This window comes from Trichechus manatus, unplaced genomic scaffold (assembly GCF_000243295.1).
Source record: "Trichechus manatus latirostris isolate Lorelei unplaced genomic scaffold, TriManLat1.0 scaffold00209, whole genome shotgun sequence".
NCBI classification, from domain to species: domain Eukaryota; kingdom Metazoa; phylum Chordata; class Mammalia; order Sirenia; family Trichechidae; genus Trichechus; species Trichechus manatus.
Window position 1 is genome coordinate 1,223,772 of NW_004444145.1, and position 24,980 is coordinate 1,248,751.

General features: G+C 45.5%; 1 protein-coding gene across 1 annotated transcript in view; it reads right to left on the minus strand.

Moving 5' to 3' along the window:
* FMNL3 (formin like 3) overlaps positions 1–24,980 on the minus strand; it is a 56,545-nt gene that overhangs the window by 19,959 nt on the left and 11,606 nt on the right. The window contains exon 2 of the mRNA XM_004388301.2: positions 2,087–2,170. Within this exon, the coding sequence (XP_004388358.1) occupies positions 2,087–2,170 (84 nt within the window). The remainder of the gene's footprint in view (positions 1–2,086; positions 2,171–24,980) is intronic.

Sequence of the window (24,980 nt, forward strand, 5' to 3'; positions counted from 1 at the left end):
TTAAAATTTTAAATTTTGTTATATATATTTTACCACAATAAAAAATAAAATAAAAAAATCACTTTACGAATCTGCTGCTTGCTTAGAAGATGTAGGGATTATAGAGCTGTCAACAACCCCAAATAAAGATATGCTGGGGAAGATTGTTCACTGCCTGGCCAACTGATGGACAGGGGGCTGGGAGGGGCAGGCCAAAGGAAGGGGAGCTTGGCCTTGAAGAATCCAGTTTTCTCAGCCTGAACCTGAAATTGGGACGGGACTGGTTTTGCAGAGTTAACACAGTTCAGGGCTGCAAACACTTTCTGCTTCTTGCCCAAGCTCCAAATTCCAACAATCCAAAGCAACCTCAAATGCTTAAGAATACATTCACTTACAGCTTCTGTTAAGGGTGATGGAAAAATCTGGGAATTGGTGATGGTTGAACAAAAGGATGAACACATTTAATTTAATGTCACTGAATTATACATGTGAAGATTGTTGAAATGACAAATGTTTTGTTACCTATGTGTTTATCACAATAATATATATATGTGTGTGTGTGTGTATATTAAAAAAAGAAAATGCATTCAGCAAGTATCCCCTCTACCCGCTTCTATACAGGACATGGGACCAGGGCTCTCCCACTCCCTCCAGAGCTGGATGGGACTTCAGGCTTCAGAGATTATTGCGCCCAATCCCCTCATCTGATCCAGAAGGAAACTCAGGGCAAATGCTCAAGCATTTGAGATATGTGAGGAGACAGAGGGCAGAGGGGCTGGGAAGGGTGCAGGAAAACGGTACAACGTTAGAAAATAGCACTTAAAAACAAAATGAGAGGAAAAAAAGGCAGGTTTGAGAAAGAGCTAAAATTATACAATCTAGAAAAGATGTCGAGGTTATCATTTAATGAACCTCAATACCAAAAGGCTACTGTTCTCCAAACCCCAGGCAGTGCAGGTACTCACCAAGTCCTCTTAGCACAGAACACACTGGAGAAGGGACTTGGATTAAGATCCCTAGCTTAGGTCAAGCAGTATCACTTGGGCGGCCATGTAACAGAATGGTTAGCATATGGACTTGCAGTCAGCTGCCTGAGCCCATTTCTGGCTCCACCACTTACCAGTGTTAGGCAAGTTACTGAGCCTCAGTGTCTTCATCTATACAATGAACAGTGCCTTCCTCACAGGGTATTTTGTGAGGATTAAATTAGATATAAAGTGCTTGGTCCATAACAAGTACTCAATAAATGTTAACTATTATTATTTTGTTTAGAGCTTGAAAAGAAATATAAAAATTAATTTGTGCATGACAAAGCTCCATGGCAAATGCTGGGCAAATGCGCCTGCCCACACTCTGTGCCAGGCACTTCTATACCTTCCAAGAAGTGAGGAAATAAAAGCAGACTCTCCTAGCCCTGCAGACAGACCTGCCTGAGTTCACAGACTTGTGATCTTCAAATGCATGCAGGAGAAGGAGCAAGGCCGTGGGTGTGAAAAGATCTCACTTCTGAGCTAAGTAATGATTTCTATATTCTGTTGAAGCTCTTTACACTAACCATGCAGGAAGAACTTCTAGTCCTTGACTATTCTGAGACTTGCAACAGGAGACTAGCAGGTTGGGGCTTCCTATTCCTAGAGGCCTGTAAAAATAATGAGGAAAAATCCTGCTATTTGCCAGGTCAAGGCAGAGAGCAATAAATCGTCCTTTGGCATAACCGTAACTCTGGAGAAGGTAGAAAGAGGCTCTGCTGGGAAAAATACCAAACTCCTCCACAGCTGACCCTATACCCCAGACCTACATAAACCACTGTCAGGCCAGTCCACTGAAAAGAAATCAAGGTAGCTCTTGGAGGGAGCCAGAGGGGAACTTGGGAGAACAGATAATCCATCAGCACATTCAGGCCTTTGTTTTCATCATTCACAAACTCCAGCACCCATCACCACGTCTGTTAGGAGAGTCCTCTTGGAACCGGAAGTAAGCACAGACTGAAGCCTCACACAATGGCAGCCCAAGGGATACCAGGACTGCAGTCGACACTTTTGGCCTTGTTGCCTTGTCCAGCCCAAGACAGAGCTCCCCACCTCCCTGACCTTCCCTAACTCCATACCTGGTCACAGATCAGATCCCACTTCTTCTCGTTGTCATACTGCCGCAGGAGCCGGGCCTTGTCAGGAGGCAGGTTCATGGAGCTCTGAGGAAAGAATCTGAGTTAATAGAGCTAAAGCTTTGGCCCCCACCTGGAGGACAGAAAGGCTAGACCTACCCAAACCTTTTTCCCTCCTGGGCCCTCAGACTTCACCCTGACATGCTACCTCTGATAAGGAAGGCTCAGAAAGGTGTGATAGTCCTGCCTACCCTTCATATTGAGTTGGGTTTGGTTGAGCAACGTTTTCCAAACTGCAGGTCATGGAATCAATTTAGTGAGTCAAGATTAACTTAATTTTAAATGAAAACAAACAAAATAAAACTGAACAGAATAGGACAGAAAATACCAGAGTTCATTGCAAATAGTAAGGATAGTGTTTCATGAAGCTTTTGTTGCTTTTATATTTTATATATATACACACACGGTTCATGCTGTAAAATGTATTTCTTAACATGGGGCAGGTCAGAAAGTTTGAGAGTCACCATTTAAAACAGCTACTTTCAGTCTGAGAGATGGTGACCTTCCTGCACCAGGCATTCGCATGAGCAAATCCTGAAACACCCACAGTCTGTGTAGCTGCTGCAACGCCCCTCTTTTTCCCATATCAGGATACAAATACGTGAGAAGAACATTAGCAGAAGGATAACTGCTCCAATTTTTAGGAAATAATTTATAAAATTTTAGCACTTTAATTATTAGTAGTAAAGTATTTATGATACACCTTCCAATTAAGACACAGCAAAGTGTCCTGACCTTTTGTCAAGACATCCTAATGTAGTTTACATCACAGACCAAGAATCATTTTATTCTGTTCAGTCTTGCTTATGAATGAATAAACGCGTAAGCAAGTGAGTGAGTGAAGCTTACAGCATCCATGGACGAGCCCCACTCATGCCAGGAGCCCAGCCTTCCCCCGCTTCACCTCCCTCTAGCCAAGCCTCTCTTCTAAGCAGCCAAGATGCCTTTGTTCCAGATCACAGCCCTGCATCTAAAGGCAGTCTGACACTTTAATCAGATCACTACAACACCCCCGACTCCTGAATCAAATATGATCTCCTACCTGACGTATCATAGCCGTGTGATAACCCACATGACTCCCCACAAATCCAGCCTCTCCCCCAGCACACTGCAGGCCACCTGGAGGGCCATTCCTCTCCTCTACCTATTGCTCCAAGTTCAGCAATAACTCCCTGCTAACCCAAGCATGACCACTTTGTTTACCACTGCCCACTCCTTGACAGCCTCATCCATGAGGACACGAATGGTGTGTGCCCAGCGTCCCCAAGGAGTCACACAGGCCCTGCATTATTCCAGAAGAAGCCAAAGTATCCTGGTAGTGGTTCTTCCATTTTCTAATGAACTGAAAGAAAATTCCTTAAACATCATTCATTTCTGTCATACTTATGTATTTTATTATGCACTTATCTACACACATACTATGGAGTCCCTGGCTTTGGGAACAGTTAAGAGCGCGACTACTAGCTGAAAGGCTGGCAGTTTGAACCTGCCCGGACGCACCTCGGAAGACAGGTCCAGCGATCTGCTTCTGAAAGGTCATTGCCTTGAAAACCCTATGGAGCAATTCTACTCTGCACACAAGGTCGCCATGAGTTGGAATTGACTTGACAACTAACAACAACAACAACACATATACTATTAAACTAGCTATACACTTATCCAGCCCCTAAAGGACTGTGTCTATTCTTATAGTCTCCACCTGCCATAATGTCTAATGCTGTAACATGGCCCTGATGCAAAATAAGTTAGTGGTAAACCTATAGTTAGGACCTCTCAATTCCGAGCGATGGGCCCATCTACTGGCTGGAAACAGGGTCACTATGACTCAAAAAAGGACGTAGGGTTGGGTCTCTGGTCAGAGTTTAGAAATGGAAGAATTTAGGAATATAGAAGCGGGGCAAGTGAGAGAAGACGAGAAAGAGAAGAGACCACCAAATCGCACCTCTGCCATGGTTTTTGCTGCCCCTTGGATCTGCTGAACCTGCTGCAGGAAAGAGGGCTAACTGGACCCTCCCCGTTACTGATGCAGTGTGGATGGCTGGACAGATAAACACAACCCCAAAATGTGAAAGTGGCTCCAGAGAGAACTGTCTTCCCAAGGGCCAATCTCAACATGTCTGTGTGGACAGCAGGACAGGAGTGGGAGGCTTCAACAAAACAAGGACCCAAAGGTCAAAGGTGGGCCCAGGGCAAGGTCTCCAGCCTAACCAGGCCCAGCTGCTGCCAGCTGAACCCAAATCAAAACTGAGAAGAAACAGTCCTCAGGACTGGTTCTGGCTCTGTGCACATCCTGAGCACATCACTGTCATCTGTCCATTTCTCTCAAGTCTGTACCGTGAAGAAAGTTTTCTGTCGTCTCCCCTGGAGGAAAACCGCTGGGTGCTGGGGGTGGGGTGGGGAGCTGTCACTACTGAGGCAGACTTCTCTTCCTGTCTACACCAACTTCCTCCCTTAGCCACCTCACTGTCAGCTGCAGTGGCCTCACACTTCCCTACTAGGTGGTTTGGTGAGGAAACTCTCGGTCCCCTCTGGGCTTCAAAGACAGAGAAAAGTCACCCACTTTGGGATCCCCAGTCTAAAAGCATGGAAGAGGCACATCAGGGACCTGGTAAACGATGGACCCCAAAGAACAGAAGTGGGTGACAGAAGCAGAATAAGCTCTGACTGCAGACCCACATCCTCCAGTCTAGAGCTCTGGGTGGCACTTTTCGCACAGTAACTCCCAGCCTTCTATGCTTCTTCAGGGTTGAAGTGTGGTGGGGAAGGAGGTGGCTATGGCGAATTCCCCCAGCCTCCAGCATTCTCACCAGAAATGGGTCACTGACTGCCAAGTGGGAGCCACCAGTCAGGGAGGCAGGACCAGGGCCAGGCTGGGGCGATTCTCTCCCCGCCCAGACAAGAGCATCAGGGCTCTGCCTCCACCTGATAATGTGCATGAGTTGGGCAGGGCTCCAGTATCCTGAGGAAGCCACTCTGCCCTTAGGAAGAGCAACTCCCTGAGTTCCGGGGACAGCCAGGGAGGAAACCTGTCATCGGTTTGTTCTCCTTGACATTTTTCTTCAGTGGTTCTAGCTGTCTGCAGAGACTGTGGGCTCTCAGAAGGCAGAGAATGAGCTTTGTTGCTGCTAACTCCTTGTTGAGACCCAGCAGTTGGGCCCAGAGCTCAGAACGTTGAGGTCTTAACCATAGGTTTACCATCAACTTACTCTCCACTAGGACCGTGTCACAGTGTTACACATTATGGAGGCTTGGAGAGCAAAAAGGAGACCATGGTCTTGGAAAGGAGAGGGCACCGGATGTGAGGTCCGAGGGCCAAGATCAACTTAGGGCTCTACAAGTTATTGAACCTCACTGAACTCATCCATAAAATGGAGATAAAATCTCACTACTTCACAGGGTTTTGTGAGGTTTAAATACTTTATGGCTATATGTGTCTGGAACAGTGTGGGTGTTCAACACAGCTCCCTTTTCCTTCCTCCTGAAAATTCTGGGTAGTATTGTGACATCCCAGGAACCTGCCCTTTGGCTTTGGGGTTTTCTCTATCTCTGGCACTGTCCTTCCTTCAGCAATTGCTTCTCAACACTCTGACTACAGAGCAATCCTTTATCCCTTCTTTGACCCCTTTCTGGTTTCCTCTAAGGCTAGGAAGCAATTTAAATACCACCCTCCTGGGGGCGGCGGAGGGTAGACCTGAGGGAGGTAGTAAAGGAGAGAAGTCACAGCCCACACAGTCACAATAGGAGATGGGAGGAGAAGGAGAAGAAGAACTCAAACTGAAAGTAACTCTGGGACTGATTCCTAAATCAGAGGGAACCAGTGAGAAGTCTAATAATAAAAACCTGTAACGAGAAGAAGCAGAGTCGGGTGGATGTGATGCTTCTCCAACAAGGCTGCTCTGGTTTCCTGCCCGTTTGAGGCCAGACAGATCTTCCTGCTCTGGGGCCAATCTCCTCCTGGGTTCTGTGTGAGCAAGGGCCCAGTCCCTCCAGCAAGGTTTCCTTACTCCCACCCACCCCTGCTCCCCAGCCCCAGTGAAGCCAAGGAGGAGGGAGGCAGCTCTGGTCACAGAGGTTCCCTTTGCTTTCCTGCTCTGCACCCCCAGCTCTGTTGGCCCCTCCTCATTTCCTTCCACTGCAGAAGAAGGGAAATGCCGGCAGGGTTTGGAGCTTCCTTCAAAGCTGTGGTCCCTGCTCTGGGACTCGCCCCTAACTCTGCCAGCCTTCTTGGGCCAGGCCTGGGGAAAACCCAAAAAACAGAAATAGGAACCACCAAAAAGTCCCAACTGTTTCTGTTGGTCCAAAAGGCACAGCTCCTCTGAGAGACAGGGAGAGAGATGTCTGAAACTTTCCTGGGAAGGGAATTTTTTTTTTTACTTTATTATTATTTTTTTAATTGTACTTCAGGTGAAGGCTTACAGAACAAATAGTTTCTCATGAAACAGTAGTACACATATTGTTTCATGACATTGGTTACCAACCCCACAACATGTCAACCCCCTCCCTTCTCGACCTTTTTTTTTTTTGTGAAAATATACATAGCCAAAGACACACCATTTCAAAAATTTCTACATGCACAGTTCAGTGACATCGCCTACGCTCTTCCAATTGTGCTGCTATTCTCACTTTAGTTGAAGGCTTACAGAACAAAATAGTTTCTCATTTAACAGTTAGTACACATGCTGCCCTATAACAATGGTTAACAACCTCACAACACATCAACACTATCCTTACTCAACCTTGGGTTCCCTATCACCAGCTTCCTTGTCCCCTTCTGCCTTCTGGCTCTTGTCACTGGACTACTGTACCTCATTAGTCCCATTTGGTTTTATGGGGCTGTCCACTCCCAGGCTGAACAGTGAACCTCAGAGATGACTTCACCACTGAGCTAAAAGGGTGTCTGGGGGCCATACTCTCGGGGTTTCTCCAGTCTCCTTTAGGCCAGTGAATCTGGTCTTTTTTTTGTGAGTTAGAATCTTGTTCTACATCCTTCTCCAGCTCTGTCCAGAACCCTCGGTTGTGATCCTGGTCAGAGCAGTCAGTGGTGGTAGCCGGGCACCATCTAGCTGTACTGGACTCAGTCTGGTGGAGGCCTTGGTAGCTGTGGTCCATTAGTCCTTTTCCTTGTATCTTGTTCTCTTCATTCTCCCTTGCTCCCAAAGGGGTGAGACCAGTGGACTATCTTAGATGGCCGCTCACAGGCTTTTAAGACCCCAGATGCTACTCACCAAGGTAGAATGTAGAACATTGTCTTTATAAACTGTGCTATGCCAGTTGAGCTAGGTGTTCCCCGAGACCATGGTCCCCACAGCCCTCCGCCCAGCAATTCAATCCCTCAGGGAGTTTGGATGTGTCTATGGAGCTTCCATGACCTTTCCTTGTACAAGTTGTGCTGGTTTCCCCTGTATTGTGTACTGTCTCACCCCTGGGAAGGGAATTTTGAAGGCTTCAGGGAAGACAAGCAGGGGTTGTTTACTTGAGCAGATATAAAACATGAGTTGATGGTGTTATTAATGTTTTCACGCTCAGAACTACCTCCCCACCAAGTTTCCTATGGTTGGACACTTCTCCCAAGTAGGGTGGCCATGGTCCCCCAGGCTCAGCCCATGGGTGTGGGGGGCCTTAGGAAGCTGAATCTAGAACTGCCCAAGGATGAAATGAAGCATTGTCTTGGGTACCACATGCTTCTCAACATGCTGCTGAGCCCTTGGCCACAGCTATCACCAAGCTGAGACCCATAGATCAGCCCCCTGTACAGACGAACAGAGATGAAAAGTGGTGAGGACACAAAAAGTTTGGGGTCCAGAAGCATGATGTAGGAGGAGCTGTAGCACTGTGTTCCTGTCCTGACATCCTACCCAGTGTCCTCTCACAAACTAACCAATCTGTCCCTAAGCCAATGGCGAAACAGGCACCACAAGGCACAAAGACCCATCACCAGCTGCCAAGAGGAGAGAACATCAGCGATGGCTCAGCCTGCCCTCCACGTGTCTCTACTGGTGGGCAGTAGGCACAGCTGTGGCCATCTGGGCACTACTCCGAAAGGGCAAGAGCTCAAGGTGGGAGGTACCAGCTCCTGCTGCCTTGGCCCCCTTGGCGGCCACAGCCAGCCCTGCCGCAGTAGCAGCTCCCAGACAATGAGAGTTATTTTCAGCTAGCGCTTTAACATAAGCCAGCTGGCCAGTGTGCAGGGCGGGAGTCCTCCTCCACCCAGCCCGCCCAGACGGCAAGCAGGCAGGCAGGCCCTGCCCACTGCCTACGCTGCTGCTGCCTCTGCGTCACTGTTTTTGTTTATCTTGTTGTTTCAGCACAGCTCCTCCTAACTCCCACCACCACCACTACCACCAAAACTGCAAACCTATCAAAAGGAAACAAGAAATCAGAGAGTTTGATCAACGGTCCAAGGGCTAAAATTAAAAAAGGTCTAGACATAGGAAGCACAGCAACCCCTCCAAACACCCACACTTTTCCCCAGGGCTGTGACTGGCTGGAGCAGTGCAGGGGGCGGAAATGGAATGTATTGATGGCCAGATCACACTGCAGCCCCCAATGACCAAGGCTGGCTTTGCTGCCAACCCAGGGTGATGAAGTTCACGACCACTCTCCTCTCCTGCGTCCCTCCCGCCCTCCTCTCCAGAGGCCGGGTTTGGAGAAGTTAATTTGAGACAGACAGCCTGCAATGAGCCTGAGTCAACTGTGAAAGGTTCCGGGAGAACTGAATCCGGTGGCAGAAAGAAAATCACGGGAGCAGTTGATGACACTTGGCTGGAGAGAGACCAGTTGATGATACTTCAACCATCCCCCTTGCACACTGAAGGGCTCAAGACAAGGAAAGGATGGAGGGGAGCAGTTATCTTCCAGGACTCTGGGCCTCAGGCCTAGTTCTACCTAACTCCTGGCCTTAACATCTTAGTTCCCTGGCTACCCCTCACCTCTCTCCACACTTGCCCCATGTACAGGAGCACGTGGGTGCAATTCAACTCTAGACACACACAGAGTTTTCTGTAGGCCTGAGCTACCCTATCCAACTTATGGGAAAGTTGCTGGGGTACCTCATGACCAAAAAAAAAAAAAAAAAAAACCAAACTGATTGCAATTGAGTCAATTCCGACTCATAGTGACCCTACAGGACAGAGTAGAACTGCCCCATAGTCTGCAAGGAGCAGCTGGTGGATTCTAACTGCCAACCTTTAGATTAGCAGCTGAACTCTTAACTACTGCACCCCAGGGCTCCCCTCATGACAAAACGCACCAGAAAAGTGGGTGTTTCTTCACTTAATCATCTGTAGGGGCTGTGTTGTTGTTAGTGTCCTCAAGTCGATTTTCAACTCATAGTGACCCAATGTGACAGAGTAGAATTGCCCCAGAGGGTTTCCTAAGCTATAATCTTTACAGAAGCAGATCACCAGGTCTTCTCCCATGGAGCCACTGTGTGGGTTCACACAGCCGACCTTTCGGTTAGCAGCTGAGCACTTAACTGTTGCACCACCAGAGTTCTCTCTGTAGGGGCTTAGGTCTGGCTTTTTTTTTAAATTTTTTTCTTTAATTAAAGCTATCACTTTCAGGATGAGCTGCCAGGGAAAAGCCAGGCATAGAAGCTGTATCTGGAGAACATGCTTCTGTGGTCACTGATGACTCTATAACCAGAAATGACTTGCTAAGCAGTTATAGGCCAAGTCCCTGAGCAGCCTGGAGGAAAAAGAAATGGATTCACCAGATGTCTGTCTGAGTTCTGTAATTCACACCAGGGAAGTCAGATGAAAGAGAGGTCCTCGAAGGCCAGCATCTATCAAGCAAAGAGATGGCTTTTTCCAAGTACAACTAACTATACCCATGAGCTCTCTTCTTCACCCAAGAGGACTCCTTCATTGGACCCTGAGAAGGCAGAGGAAGTTAGTCATGTCCCCAGTGGCAGCAAAGCCCCTAGTTCTACCCCCTGCCACACCGTCGGCCTCACACCTGACAGCAGGTAAGCCATGCAGGGTTCCCCCAGTCCCTGGCTGAGGATCCTCCCTCTGGCCAACAGTCAGGAAGCACACAATCTCAGTAGGAGAACTCTTGTTGGTGTTTCTCGACTGAGCCCCCAGCCCTAACTGAAAAGCCACTGCCATCGCAACATGATCTCTCTGCTGGCTCCTCAGCCCCTCCTCGCGGTTAGCCAGATTCATATACTCCCTAGTTACGCAGAATGGAAACTATTCCACTGGGGGCAGCCGGCTTTCCAAAGCCAAGGAGTCTTGGGGCACAGCCTCACATTCTCCCCACAGCCACTTAAGGTTCTCCCTTCTCTTCATGATATTCTGCCCCCCTGCCTGGAGAGCCCTAATAGGCAGTGCTACCTCTCAGAAGACACAATATTTTTGGGATCACACCCCACAAAGGTGTTTCCTTCCTCTCCCCAACGATACCTGCTGAACCCAGTGAGTCTTCCTCCCAGGGTCTCTCATCCATACTTTCCTCCCATTCCCACTGTAACCACCTGGATGGGCCCTTATTGTTCACTCCTGGCCCTCCGATAACCTTCTAGTGGGCAGTCCTACTTTTCTCCCCTTTCACCCTGCATGTGGATGAAACATCCAAGCACGTAAGATAAATCATGCCTCTTTTCGGTTCAGAAGTCTTCTGTGACTCCTTATTACCTGAACTCTTTGGCTTGCCATTCTTAGCATCTTAAAGTTGGAAAGAGCTTTAGAGGCAAGATTCTCTCCAGTCTGTCCCCATCATCTCTGGTCCGCCTTATCCTCTCCTAATCCAGACTCTCTCTCCTGAATAGCCACTTTTGCCCCTGATTCTGGAATATGCTTGCAACTGATGTTTTCCTATCTTCTGAATGCCCACCTATTACTATGGGGCAGTGGTGGTTCAGTGGTAGAATTCTCGCCTTCCATGCAGGAGACCTGGGTTCGATTCCCAGCCAACGCACCTCATGTACAGCCACCACCTGTCTGTTAGTGGAGGTTTTTGTGTTGTTATGTTGTTGAACAGTTTTCAGCAGAGCTTCCAGACTAAGATAAACTAGGAATAAAGACTTGGCAATATACTTCCAAAATTCAGCCAATGAAAACCCTATGGATCACAACGGTCTAATCCGCAATTGATCATGGGGATGGCACACAACTGGGCAGCATTTTGTTCCATTGTCAGGGGCTGACACGACAGCAGCTAACAACAACAAGAACTTATTACTACCTGACTCAAAATCCAATAGCTCTGTGACCACTTAACCTAAAATAATCAGCCCCTCTTCTGAGCTCCAAAGCATAATCATACGAGATGAATGATACGGCAGAGACCTGCTTGTTATCCTCCAACCTATTCTTCTCCGTTACCTTAGTAATGAACTGCCAGTGTTTAGCTGAGGACTTGGCAGCCCAGAATTAAGATATTTCCAAGCGTCCCCTGCATTCAGACGTGGCTATGTGACCATGTAGGATGTAAACAGAAATTGTGTGCATAACTTCTGAGAAATGTCATTAAAGGGAGGGAATATATCTTCTTTTCTCCTTTATGCTTCCAGCTGGTTGGAATGCAGGGGTAATAATTGGAACTTCGCAGCTATTTGGACCATGAGGTAACACTGGAAATGAAGTCCACACAGGGTAAAGGAATAAGAGAGAAAATACCTGGTCACTGATACCATGGACCTTGAGCACAAATTAAATATGTCTCATACAGTACCTGGTATTGTTAGTTATCTTTTCAGGTGTGTGTTTCCTCTATTCCCAACTTGAACATAAACATCTTAAGGTCAGGGGTCATACGTTACCATTCTGATCGATCCTGCTACTACTTCTCCTACCACCAAGTCCCTTGTTGAGCCCCTGGTTATTTTAGGGGGGCTCACCACTAACTTCTCACAACTGTCCTTGACATTTCTGGGCTCTCTCTCCTATAGTCTAACTTATGTGCTATAGCGCAGATCACTTTATATGTTGCTTCTCCCTCAGCAAACTCCATTTCTCATTCTGTCCTTCAGTTCATGCTACAAATCTGAGCCACTCCCCTGCCCACCTTTTCTCTTTAACCAGACTCACCTCGTTAAAGCCTGTTGAGACTACAGCCTCCCTGAGCACAGGGACCACCATTAGTTTGTAGCAGGTGCTCAGTAAAGACTGGGTGAATTGAATTTCCCTATACGTATACTCCTCTTCCCCAATCCCAAAGTTTTCTACTCCATTACACCCCAAAGAAATCGCCTCCATTCCAACTGCCAGCCATGCCCCTCCTCTAATTCACAACAGGTGAATCACACTTTCTCTAGAAAATCTTTCATAAGTGAGAGTATCTCCATGCATTTAATAATGACTTGAAAGTGTGTTCACAGATTTGTGACTTAAGGCTAATGTTCGTTCACTTCTTCCGGGATATCCAATAAATACCCTTATCACAAACCTCAGTGACACTCTTAGAGGCACTTACTTACCCAGTGTAATGGGTTACAGCACTGACTGCAGAGCCAAACTGCCCAAGTTTAAATCCCAGCTCCACCATTTATTAGCTGTGTGGCCTTGGGAAAGTTATTTCACCTCTGTGTGCCTCAGTTTACTCATCTGCAAAATGGAGGTAGAAACAGTACCTACTTCATCGGGTTGCTGTGATCATTAAATAAGTTAATATATGTAAAGCATTTAAATCAGAAACTACCTAGTAAATGTTACACATAATTGTTAGCTATGTTTTTTGTTTGGGTTTTTTAGTCAACATTTATCTGGGAAACAACTACATGCCATGGAAGTAACATTTAATTAGACCAAGGATTCAAGTAAGGCTTCCTGGAAGAAATGTTACCAGGACTTAGTCTTAAATATCAAGCAGGAGAGAGCCACCAGACAAAGCAATGGAGGAAAGGAAGATGGTGATATTCTATGCAACGAGACAGCAAATATGTGGAAGCATAAAATACCATAACAAGTCAGGAGTCTATAAGTGATTTGCTATAATGGAAACTACAGTAGATAGGAAACAGCTAGGTGGCAAAGGATTGTACGAGCTAAGGTGAGTAGGTGGGCATAAGTAGAATAAAGATAATAATGCTATTAAAATGAAACTAGCAATAAAAACAAAAGCTAACATTTATTGACAGAACTGTGATAAGCACTCTACATGAATTATCTCATTTAATACTTACAACTCCTGTGAAGTAGTTGTTAGGTACTGTCAAGTCGGTTCCAACTCATAGCAACTCTATGTACAACAGAACGAAACACTGCCCAATCCTCACAATCGATGTTATGCTTGAACCCACTGTTGCAGCCAGTGTATCAATCCATCTCATTAAGGGTCTCCCTCTTTTTCACTGGCCCTCTACTTTACCAAGCATGATGTCCTTCTTCAGGGACTGATCCCTCCTCATAACATGTCCAAAGTATGTGAGATAGAGTCTCGCCATCCTTGCTTCTAAGGAGCAGTCTGGTACTTCTTCCAAGACAGCTTTGTTCACTCTTTTGGCAGTCCATAGTATATTCAATATTCTTCACCAACACCACAATTCAAAGGCATCAATTCTTCTTTGGTCTTCCTTATTCGTGGTCCGGCTTTCGCATGCATATGAGGTGACTGAAAACACTATGGTTTGGGTCAGGCACACCTTAGTCTTCAAGGTGACATCTTTGCTTTTTTAACACTTTAAAGAGGTCCTTCGCAGCAGATTTGCCCAATGCAATGCGTCTTCTGATGTCCTGGCTGCTGCTTCCTTGGTGTAGATTGTGGATCCAAGTAAAATGAAATCCTTCACGACTTCAATCTTTTCTCTGTTTATCAAGATGTTGCTTATTGGTCCAGTTGTAAGGATTTTTGTCTTCCTTATGTTGAGGTGTAATCCATACTGAAGGCTGTGGTCTTTGATCTTCATCAGTAAGTACTTCAAGTCCTCTTTACTTTCAGCAAGAAAGGTTGTGTTACTGCATAACACAGGTTGTTAATGAGTCTTCCTCCAGTCCTGATGCCGTGTTCTTCTTTGTACAGTCCAGCTTCTCAGAGTATTTGCTCAGCATACAGACTGAATAAGTACAGTGAAAGGATACAACCCTGACACACCTTTCCTGACTTTAAACCACACAGTATCCTCCTGTTCTGTTCAAATGACTGCCTCTTGATCCATGTACAGGTTCCTCAAGAGCACAATTAAGTGTTCTGGAATTCCCATTCTTCACAATGTTACCCACAGTTTGTTATAAAGTAGGGACTATTATTATCCCCATTTCACAGTTGAGGAAACAAAGGCTTGGAAAGACTGAATAACTCGCCCAAGGTTATGTAGGAAGTATGTGGTGGAACTGGGATTCAAACCTAGGTCTGATCCCAAAGCCAGAGCTTTGCAAACACCATGCAATGCAATCTCTGAGACAATGAACTACATTGGCCCTTCTCTTTACCTTTCCAAATTGTATCCACCCTTCAGGACCAATTCAATCATTCTTCATCATGAAACCTCCCCCAAACAACTCGAGACATCTGTATACTTCCTCTGAGCTTCTGCAGGGTTTACTGTCTATACCTCTTGTTGGCAATCATATTCAATCATTCTTTCAACAACACTAGTGTCTTCTGTGTATCATGCACTGTCCCAACTGGGGAACCTAGTTTGCCTTGTGACAACTCTTGTATTTTTACGAGGAAAAGGGAAATTAAGGCTTATGAACATCTGCTCTGCACCAGAAACACTTCAGTTACAAGGCTGCACAGAAAAATCAATTCTCTCTCCTATGGTTATTCATCTTTCATATTTGTGTACTATTAGCTCCTTGAGGGTACGGACTTTGCCTTGAACACAACTGTTCCTGGATAAGGATGCCTGACCCATAGAAGGAGCTTAATAAATACAGAAGTCTGCCCATGCCGACAGCAGAGCCCGTATGGGTGGGACAGCACTCTATCTCACCCAGTGTACTGGCCTGGGGCCACCGCTTTGAACCAGTTCTTCCCGGTTCAATGACAGCCAAGGAAGCCACACCAGACAAGACCCAAATTTTTAAAATTTTGGTGAACAGGACAAAGCACAGGTTGAACCCCTGCTAGAAACTTAATCTCCCTCTTAGAAACAAGGGCAACATACATGTTGCATAGCAACCAAATCTCCTGCCCGCTGGGTTCTGCACAGAGTTGGAAACAGCGGTGCTAGCTTAAAGACGGCAACCGACTGCGACACTTTGAATGTGTGTCACTCTCCTCAGTCCCGGCAATAATCCAACCTCATGCATCAGGCTCCTGAAAGGACTCACCATGCCTCTTCTAAATCTCCCATTCCAGGGCTTCGACCCGTAATTTTTCCCGTTCCAGTTCTAAATCACCCAAATTTAAAAAATTCAAGTCTCTTCCGGTTTTGCTTGTCAGCCATGGCTGAACTGGTTTGAACTGGTTCGAAGCCCTGCCTAGGGCTGAGCTCTGGCTTTCCAGGAGTCTTACTAGAAATCTAGGAGCTTATAATCAAGTCATAAAACTTAATGAATCCCTTCCCACTTCCAGACTACATGTGGGAGGGGCATGCCTCCTGCTTTATAGAAGGTTATACTGAGGCCCAGCACGGACACACATCTGTCAAGTCATATCAGCAGGGGAGAGGCACAAGTCCTCTCTCTCTCCTTCCTTTTTCAATTGCTCTCAAATTGGGATATGTCCTCAGTGCCTCAATGCTCCTATCCTCATTTGGGAAGAATCATAATAACCCCAATCTGCTCTTGAACCATGAGCTGTTCTTCCCAACGTTGTCCCCACTCATGCCTTTAAGGCCAGAGCTTGACACAGAGGTCATGACTGCCTGCACCCCAACTCCTTTATTGAGCTGACCCCAGCTTCTTCACATGTCATTTAATTGTCCAGCTAAAAAGAAACAAACAAATACTTCTTTGGATTTAGCCTTCTGAGAGTTTCCTCTCCCTGACTCAAGGTGACCCAGAACCTCTTCTGCTTCTCAAATTTTCTAGCTTCCTAAGTGCCGTACTCATTCAGGGGCCGGGGATGGGAAGGAAAACATTACTGAGTATCTATTATATGCCAGGCAATTTTCTCACATTATCTCACTTACTTCTCTCAATAACTGCTGGAGGTAGATGTTATTATGCTTGTTTAGAAATTAAGAATTAAAGGAAATTAAGAATCTGGAGTCAACTGACTCAAGGTTATACAAAAAGTGGCAGAACCCACATTCAAACCCAGACATGTAGACTCCAGCATTCGGGCTTTTTCTACCATGCCCTGCCATCTTACAAAGAAAACAAATCTCCATTTCTAACTTGGGAGGTCCAACTGAATTTGTTTGATCATTAGACAGTGCTCCCCTGCACACGACTGGGGTGAAACCAAGTGAATGAAGTATGTGTGTCAGGTATCCGAAATTCAAAGATTCTGTCTCAGAGCAAGAGGGAGACTAGAGAAAACAGACATCTTAAATCTGTATGGCATTTGAAACTTTTCAAAGTGCTGTAGATAACAGAATGGGCTTTGGAATCACGGGTGACCTAGACTGGAATCCTGATACTTCTCATGAGACAATGGGAAAGTTATTAAACTTCTCTGGATCTCGGTTCTTCATCTATAAAGTGTGGATTATAATATGTACCTCTTAAGGAGTCCTGGTAGAGCAATGGTTAAGCGTTCAGCTGTTAACTGAAAGGGTGGCAGTTCAAACTCAGTGACTCTGCGGGAGAAAGATCTGGTGATTTGCTTCTGTAAACATTACAGCTTAGAAAACCTTGTAGGGCAGTTCTACTTTGTCATATGGGGTCGCTATGAGTCGAAATAGACTCTACAGCACTCAGTAACACCTCTCATTTCTAAGAATCAAGGGGTGAATGTAAAGGATTTTGCACTGTGCCTGCCACAGAAGACCTCTATAAATGGTAACTAATCCAGGAGTCGCATCTGACTTACTAGCTTTTAAGTACACATGCAAAATACAATTTCAAACAGCACAGGTCAAATGTATGTAGAGTGCAATTCCACTATCTCATGGCCCTTCGAAAGACAAGACTGAAGCACTGAGACACCAACAGCAACCCAGCGGATTCACAGTAAAGCTGAGGACAGAACAGGGTGGGGCGTGGGGGTGAGGGAGAACAGAGTTGAGTCTTTTGAGGCCACAGTTTCGTTAGCTATGGAGAGATATGGAGGAGATTTTGCTATGTTATCTCTAGTGTTTCCGCCTGATCTAAAATCCCTCATTTCCCCAATGGTCTACTGAGTTCCTCAGGTTAATCCTGTGGTCTGCAAACCTGAGATTCAATTCTGCCCCCTCATTTTCGGCCCCCTCAGCTAATTATTCTTCTCAACAACTATGTTTCTCTCCTTGTGAAATTACATAAGACCTAAGAGTCATCTTTCCCAGTCACCAAAGGACTATGCTGTCTGTGGGAATATGGGGAAAGGCAGGAGAAGTTGTAGTCTCATATCTTATTTGACCAGTAGACACGGATGATGCTCAAATATGTACTTCTATCCCAGGCTTCTCCTCTGAGCTTCAGCTTTAAATACCTACCCGCCCATGAGGCATTCCACCTGGACTTCCACAGGCTCCTCAACCTCAAGGATCTCAAACCGGCCTCATCACTTTCCCTTCTAAGGTATTTCTTCTCCTGTGTTCTCTTAACTGATGGCACCTCCATCTAACTAATCTAGCAAGCTAGAAACCTGGGTTTCCTGTTTTTCCTCATCTCCCCCATCCCGATGTCAAATCTAATCAATCATCAACTCTCCAAATTTAATCTTTTTAACTACTTATCAAATTGATCTCATCAGCTCCATCATGCAAACCAGCCCTGGTTCAGGCTCCCACTGTCACCATCGCACTACCATAGCCTTCCACAGGGCCACCTCCAATTCTGATGCCCTCCATGGTTGCCAGAGTGCCCTAACCACAACTTAAAATGTGACCCCACCACACTCCTACATAACACTTTACTGGAAGCTGCAGTCTTCAGCATAAAATACGGTCTCTTTAGCAGGCATCAAAGCTCTCCTTACCACTTTAGCCTCACCTCCGACCACTCTTTGCCTTGCACTTCAACAGCTCTGAGAAGCTACGTTAGGATTCTCTGAACACACCATGCTATATCTCACCTTGATGCCTCTGCTCATGCCATCCCCTCTACCTGGAATGCTGTCTCTCTTACACTTCTGTTTGACTCCTAATTACCCTTTTAGCCAGATTTCCTCCTACAGACAGTATTCCCTGAGCCCCACCTGTCCTCTGTGCTCTCCTGATGCTTCCTGCGTATCTATACCATTGCACTTACCAAGCTGTGCATTGTAATTATGTTTAATGTGTTTGCCTCCCCCTCTAGACCAAACTCCTGGGTGCAGGCACTATCTTACTCATCTTTATTTCTCTGGCACTTAACACAATTCTAAGTGCTCAGTAAATGTTTGTTGAGTGAATGAATACTAGGCTGAACTTGGTGAGTCTCTGAAGGCTAGTATCTTGTTCCTCCTCCTGTCTCCAGGCAGGGAAGATGACAACGTAACTATTCTCAGTTCACCGCCTCAGAGTACTGATGTGAGTCTTCACCAGTCTTGCACAGAGTAAGGTGGGAGTAAGCTCTCTGCCCTCTTGCCTCCAAGACAATCAGAAGCAGCCAGTAGTGTTTTTATAATTTAATGACACCATCTAGGCATTCCCCTGAGCATTTATAGGCAACACATACTAGATGGTTTCTTTAAAATCCTTGGAGAGACTAATGGACCACAGCTACCATGGCCTCCACCAGACTGAGTACAGTACAGCTAGATGGTGCCCGGCTACCACCACTGACTGCTCTGACCCAGATCACAGTAGAGGGTCCTGGACAGATCTGGAAAAGGATGTAGAATAGAATTCTAACTCACAAAAAAAGACCAGATTTACTGGCCTGACTGACTGGAGAAACCTCGAGAGAATGGCCACCAGACACCCTTTTAGCTCAGTGGTGAAGCCCCTCCTGAAGTTCACCGTTTAGCCGGGGACTGAAGAGCCTCATAAAACAATACAGGACTAATGAGGCACAGCAGTCCAGGGACAAGGACTAGAAGGCAGGAGGGGACAAGAAAGCTGGTGATAGGGAACCCAAGGCTGAGAAGGGACAGTGTTGACATGTCATGGGGTTGTTAACCATTGTCATAGGGCAATATGTGTGCTAACTGTTTAATGAGAAACTATTTGTTCTGCAAACCTTCATCTAAGGTACAAAAAAAAAAAAGAATTATCTCTGTGAGATCAAATTGACAACAGCAACTCAAAAGGTTTGATGGGAAGCCTAGGGGGCAGTGAGTTGAAGATAATGGTGATGGACTAATTTGGAAAGGGATAGTGACAATAGCAGCACAACTGGAAGAATGTAATCGATGCCACTGAATTGTACACGTAGAAACTTTCAAAATGGTGTAACTTTGGCTATGTATATTTTCACCAAAAAAAAAAAAGTGCCCAAGGTCAAGAAGGGAGAGTGTTGACATGTCGTGGGGTTGTTAACCAATGTCATAAAACAATATGTGTACTGACTGTTTAATGAGAAACTATTTGTTCTATAAACCTTCATCCAAAGTACAATAAAAAAATTTTAAAAAATAAAATAAAATCCTTGGAGAGAATCAACTGAGAAGCCAAATGCCACCAAACATTCTCTAGCTGGCTATCCCTCAACTCCTGAGGTTATCCTCACAACTTTTAATAAAGATATTCTGGGGAGGTGACAGATAAATGCTTTGGGAGCTCACCAGGACCTGTTGCTCCAAAAATGCACAAGAGATTCTTAATTCCTTAGTCACTCATGATGCCAGCAGTAATTAGCCAAGCCTAAAGGGAGCAATTAATACCTGCTATTGGACTGTCAATCTGGAGCTTGTGCTAGATGCATCAGAAAATAATCTGCAGACATGAGCACTTCACAGGGGAGCAGGATTCATCAAGTGCCCTGCCTGCCAAGGGCTTGGGTATAATGAGTGCTTGTGTGATGCTGATTCTGCTCAGCAGCAAGTGAAAACAAAATAACCACAACCTCAAACAAGGAGTCTGTCCAAAGAGACGGGCCCAAGCACACTCTGGACACAGAGTTTCCAACAAAGATCGTCTTTCCCATTTAGATATCTCTGTTCATTCATTCTAGAATATTGTCCAGGCCTCACTCCAAGGCTGGCATTGAAGAGATAGGAGTATGTGGTCTCCGATCTGCAAAACTCAGAGTACACCACCCCAGAGTACAGGTCAATACAGCCCAAGGAGCACAGCTCTGGACCTTGGCAGGCCTATGCTGGCTGTTCTCAACTTGGTAAAAGTCCCCAGTTCAGAAGACTCAAAGTCATTCTCTTCCACAACTGCACAAGTGACTAAATGTGCTAAAGAGCAGGCCAACAGAAACCCAAGGTTACCCCAGTTCCGGAGGTCCTAAGGCCTGTGGAAAGGTCACAACAAGGCCAACAACATCAAGCAGGAAAGCAGGGTGACCAATGTGTGGTATGCAGTTCAATAATTATACAACTTTAAGATACATCAAACCAGTCTCTATCCATTGACAATAATTCACATTTCTTGAATATTCTCTTTAGGCTCCACAATACCAAATCCCTGAATTCAAGAGGTTGGTGGTCCTGGAATAATATTTCTATTCACAATTTATTCAACATTCACTGTGCCCAACACTGTCCTAGTTCCTTTGTATATGCTAGTTAATCTTCGCAAAATCCTAGAAGGTAGGTATTATTCTGATTATAAAGAAACTGAGATTCAGGGAGGTTAAAGAAGTGGCCCAAGGTCACAGAACTACCAACTGGCAGAGTCAGGATTCAAACTTAAATCCACTGAGCCCCAAAGTTCTTGCAAAGGGCTTGGCTGAGCGCCTGATTACAGCCTGAAGAAACTGCTCCACTCCTTACAGCTGTTTCCCTAGGCTGGACTTCATATTCCTCCTCTAGCAGCAAATCTTGAGAGAATCAGGCCTGTTAGGCCCTGGAAAGACAAGTATCTACTTACAGTTCATCAGCACCCTACCCAGCCCTGCAGACAGTTCTGACAACTGGAGCTAAAAAGCAACCACAGGCTCTTATTGGGGCCTACCTGGGGCTAGAAACCACTTGGGCCCCCAGATGAGCACTGACTCTGACCGCCCCCCACCGCACCCCAGACTGGCTGTGCTGCCATAGGAAGCCCTTTCCTTGGAGAAATGCTCAGGAGCTGGGACCCATAGTCTACGGAAAGCTGCCCTTGACTGTCTGGCTCTTCTCTTGGACCTCAACCTCCAAACGTGCCTGGCCATCTTATCTAAAACATCGCCCCAATTACTCTCTATCCCCTTCTGTACCTTGTTTTTCTTCAGCCATTTATCACTAGCTAACATTATACATTTGTTTATTGTTGTCCTCTTCAACAACAATGTGAATTTTATGGAACATGGACTTTGTCTCTTTTGTTCACTGTGGTATCCCTGATGCCAAAAGTACAGAGTAAACACTCAATAAATATTTGTTGAATGAATAAATAAATGAATAAACAATCAAAAGTTTTAAAATTCTACTTCCATCCCAGTGGGCCTACTTCCCAGGAAGCCCCATCAAACCTGTTGTTGGACTCTGATGTCCCTTCCAAATGGTTCCCTGAAGTCTCTCCCATCTCACCTCTAGGCCCACAAACCCGAACCCGCCCCACAGCAGGTACTGAAGGGAGAAAATGGAAGCAGATCCTAGGGAGGAAACACATTGCCCCTCCAGTTAAATACAGCCTAGGACCTCTGCAAATTAAAGCTCCCACTTCACTGAATCCACTTGGCTTTAGTTACAGGTCACACTTTTTATTTTTGTAACCAGTCAACCCACCAAATTATAGGGTCAGGACACTGGTAGGCACACTAAACACTGGGGCCAGTCAAGCAGAGGCACTGTGCTTTCTACCCTGAGGGTGAGTACAGCACCCAGGGCTCAGCACCAGTCAAACCTGAAAGCGCAGAGGGCACCATCAGCCTGCTGGGCAGCCTAGTGAGGAGCCAGGTCTCATTCAGGCCAACCTGCTGCCCAGAGGGGCTACAGATTCCAGGACACTCACCACACAGCCACCAGTGAACTCTTACCACTATAAAGCAGATCAAGCCACTCCCATGCCTAAAACTCTGCCTACAATTAATATCCAAGCTCCTTACTAAGGCCTATAAGTTCCCACATGATCTGGCTCTGCTCACCTCTCTTATGCCTTCTTCAACCTCTGTTCAGCATCCTTACTAACCAATCTGGCCTTATTTCAGTTCTTCCGATGCACGAAGCTCTTTCCTGCCCCTAGACTTTACACACTTTGGTCTCACTGCCTAGAAGACCCTTCCCCCAGATCTTTACATGGCTATGATGATGGACTGGGGTGTGTCTTAGTCGTTTAGTGCTGCTATAACAGAAGTACCACAAGGGGATGGCTTTAACAAAAAGAAGTTTATTCTCTCATAGTCCAGTAGGCCACAAGTCCAAATTCAGGACATCAGCTTCAGGAGAAGTCTTTCTCTGTCGGCTCTAGAGGAAGGTCCATGTCATCAATCTTCCCTTGGTCTGGGAGCTTCTCTGCGCAGGAACTTCAGGTCCAAAGGATGCGCTCTGCCCCCAGCACTGCTTTCTTGGTGGTATAAGGTTCCCATGTCTCTCTGCTCGCTTCTCTCTTTTATATCTCAAAAGAGATTGGCTTAAGACACTATCTAATCTTGTAGACCTCATCAGTATAACTGTCGCCAATCCATCTTATTACATCATAGTGACAGAATTTACAACACACGGGAAAATCACATAAGATGATAAAATGGCAGACTATCATACAACACTGGGAATCATGACCTACCCAAGTTGACAGATATTTTTGGAGGACACAATTCAATCCATGACAGGGTGGATGGATCTGTAACACTGGACAAGAGACCACTATGGAGTCTATTACAACAGACCAGGCAAGAGATGAAGACTCAACTATAGCAGTGGCAGTACAGATGGAGAGGTGAGAGGGGTAGAAGTCTAGAGTGACTCCCAGTTGTCTGGGCTGGATGACTATCTGAGAGAGGGTGCCATTCCCCAAAATACAACTTGAGAGAAAACATTAGGAGGTAGAAAGTGGCTCACAAACATTGGACAGTGTTAGTATGCAATAAGATATATATATTTATTAAGCACCTACTATGAATGAGGCATTGTTAATAATACAAATTATTTGGTACAAGACAACAGTTCACCCTAAAGGAAAGAATTAGCCCAATAAAATTGGTGACTAGAAATGCAAGCTTCCACATTTTTGGATTTCTGCAGTTCAGGGGTAAAATGTAGATCATTTCCTATCCAGTTTTACTTAAATCAAATTACTCTGGTACTCTAACCCATGGGGATTGAGCATTTATTTCTCATATGTTTAAATTATTCAACTTTTTTTGTGCGTGTGCTTTAAGTGAAAGTTTACAATTCAAGTTAGTTTCTCATATAAAAATTCATACACATATTGTTGTGTGACCCTAGTTTAAATTATTCAACTTTTAACAAGCATACCCATGAATGGCCAGGGACCACTTAACCAACCAATTTCTACAGGCCTTCACAGCTTTTTCTAGCATCAAGGGCTCTTCAGACAAATCTTTCTGTGAACTAACTACCCATTCTGACCCAAGCTCACCTCTCTGTAACTAGGCTCCCCTAGGGAAAATGCTGCATATACAGGAGGCACCTGAGGCAGAGTTGCGGCTGCCCCTCACAGAGCTGCTTCACTGTTCCTCTTTAATCCCCTTCTCATGCTGTTATCAGGCCTAGAATAGCCTCCTCTCTACTGATCCACATCTGTCACCTTTAAGACCTGACTTAAAACCCATGTCCTCCTAAAAGCAGTTCCTGATTAGAGATCCTATGCCCTGCTGATCCTTCCCTGCCTCTCCAATCCCTCTGTGCTTATAGCTGTGTGGTACCCCATCACCATCATGATCGCATTTGGTCTTCACAAAAACACGTAATTGGGAAAAACCAAAACCAAACCTGTTGCCGTCAAGTCAACTCTGACTCATAGCGACCCTATAGGACAGAGTAAAACTGCCCCATTGGGTTTTCAAGGAGCGGCTGGTGGATTCCAACTGCTGATCTTCTGGTTAGCAGCCATAGCTCTTAACCACTCCACCACCAAGGTTTCCATAATTGGGCAAGACAGATAGTATATCCTCATGTTATGGATGAAACAACTAAGGCACGGGGAAAGCCTCACAGACAACCTAAGGATACACATTTCACGTACTTGTTTTAATTCTCCAGCTCGAAACACAGTTTTAAGTACTTATTTTGTCTCTCCAACTTAGATAGCAACCATCACCTTCTAATTCTTTGGTTTTCTCCAAAGCACTCGGCAAAGTGCTGTGTATACAGCAAGCACCTAAGACATATTTCTTTAATAAATCAAGAATGGAAGGAAAATTAAAGTAGAACGTCTCACAGACTTCTAAGGCCGTCTCTGACCTTCACTTAGAGTTGAGTTGTGACTTCCCAACTTAAACGAAGTCTTCTTTACTATGCTCTCTCTTAACAACCTGTTCTCTTCCTTCCAAGAACATATCACAATTTCTAATTAAGTATTTCTGTTAAATATCTGTCGTTCTCTCTAAACTCCATGAAGACAGAGGCAATGCTTATTTTTTCAACACTATATTCCGAGTGGTATCACTGGCACATAGTAAGTAAAAAAAAACAAAAAAAAAACACTTGTTGAATAGAACGTCCTAGTGCCGTAGCTGGGATTCAAACCCAAATCTAGCTGACTCCAGAGCCCAAATCTTTCCACCACATCTCTTAGCAAAGGAAAACTTGTTTTGGAACTTCCCCTATATTCACAATCCTTTCCAAAGCAGTACTGAGGGCAAGAGGGGGCCAACCCTGGAAAGAGGAG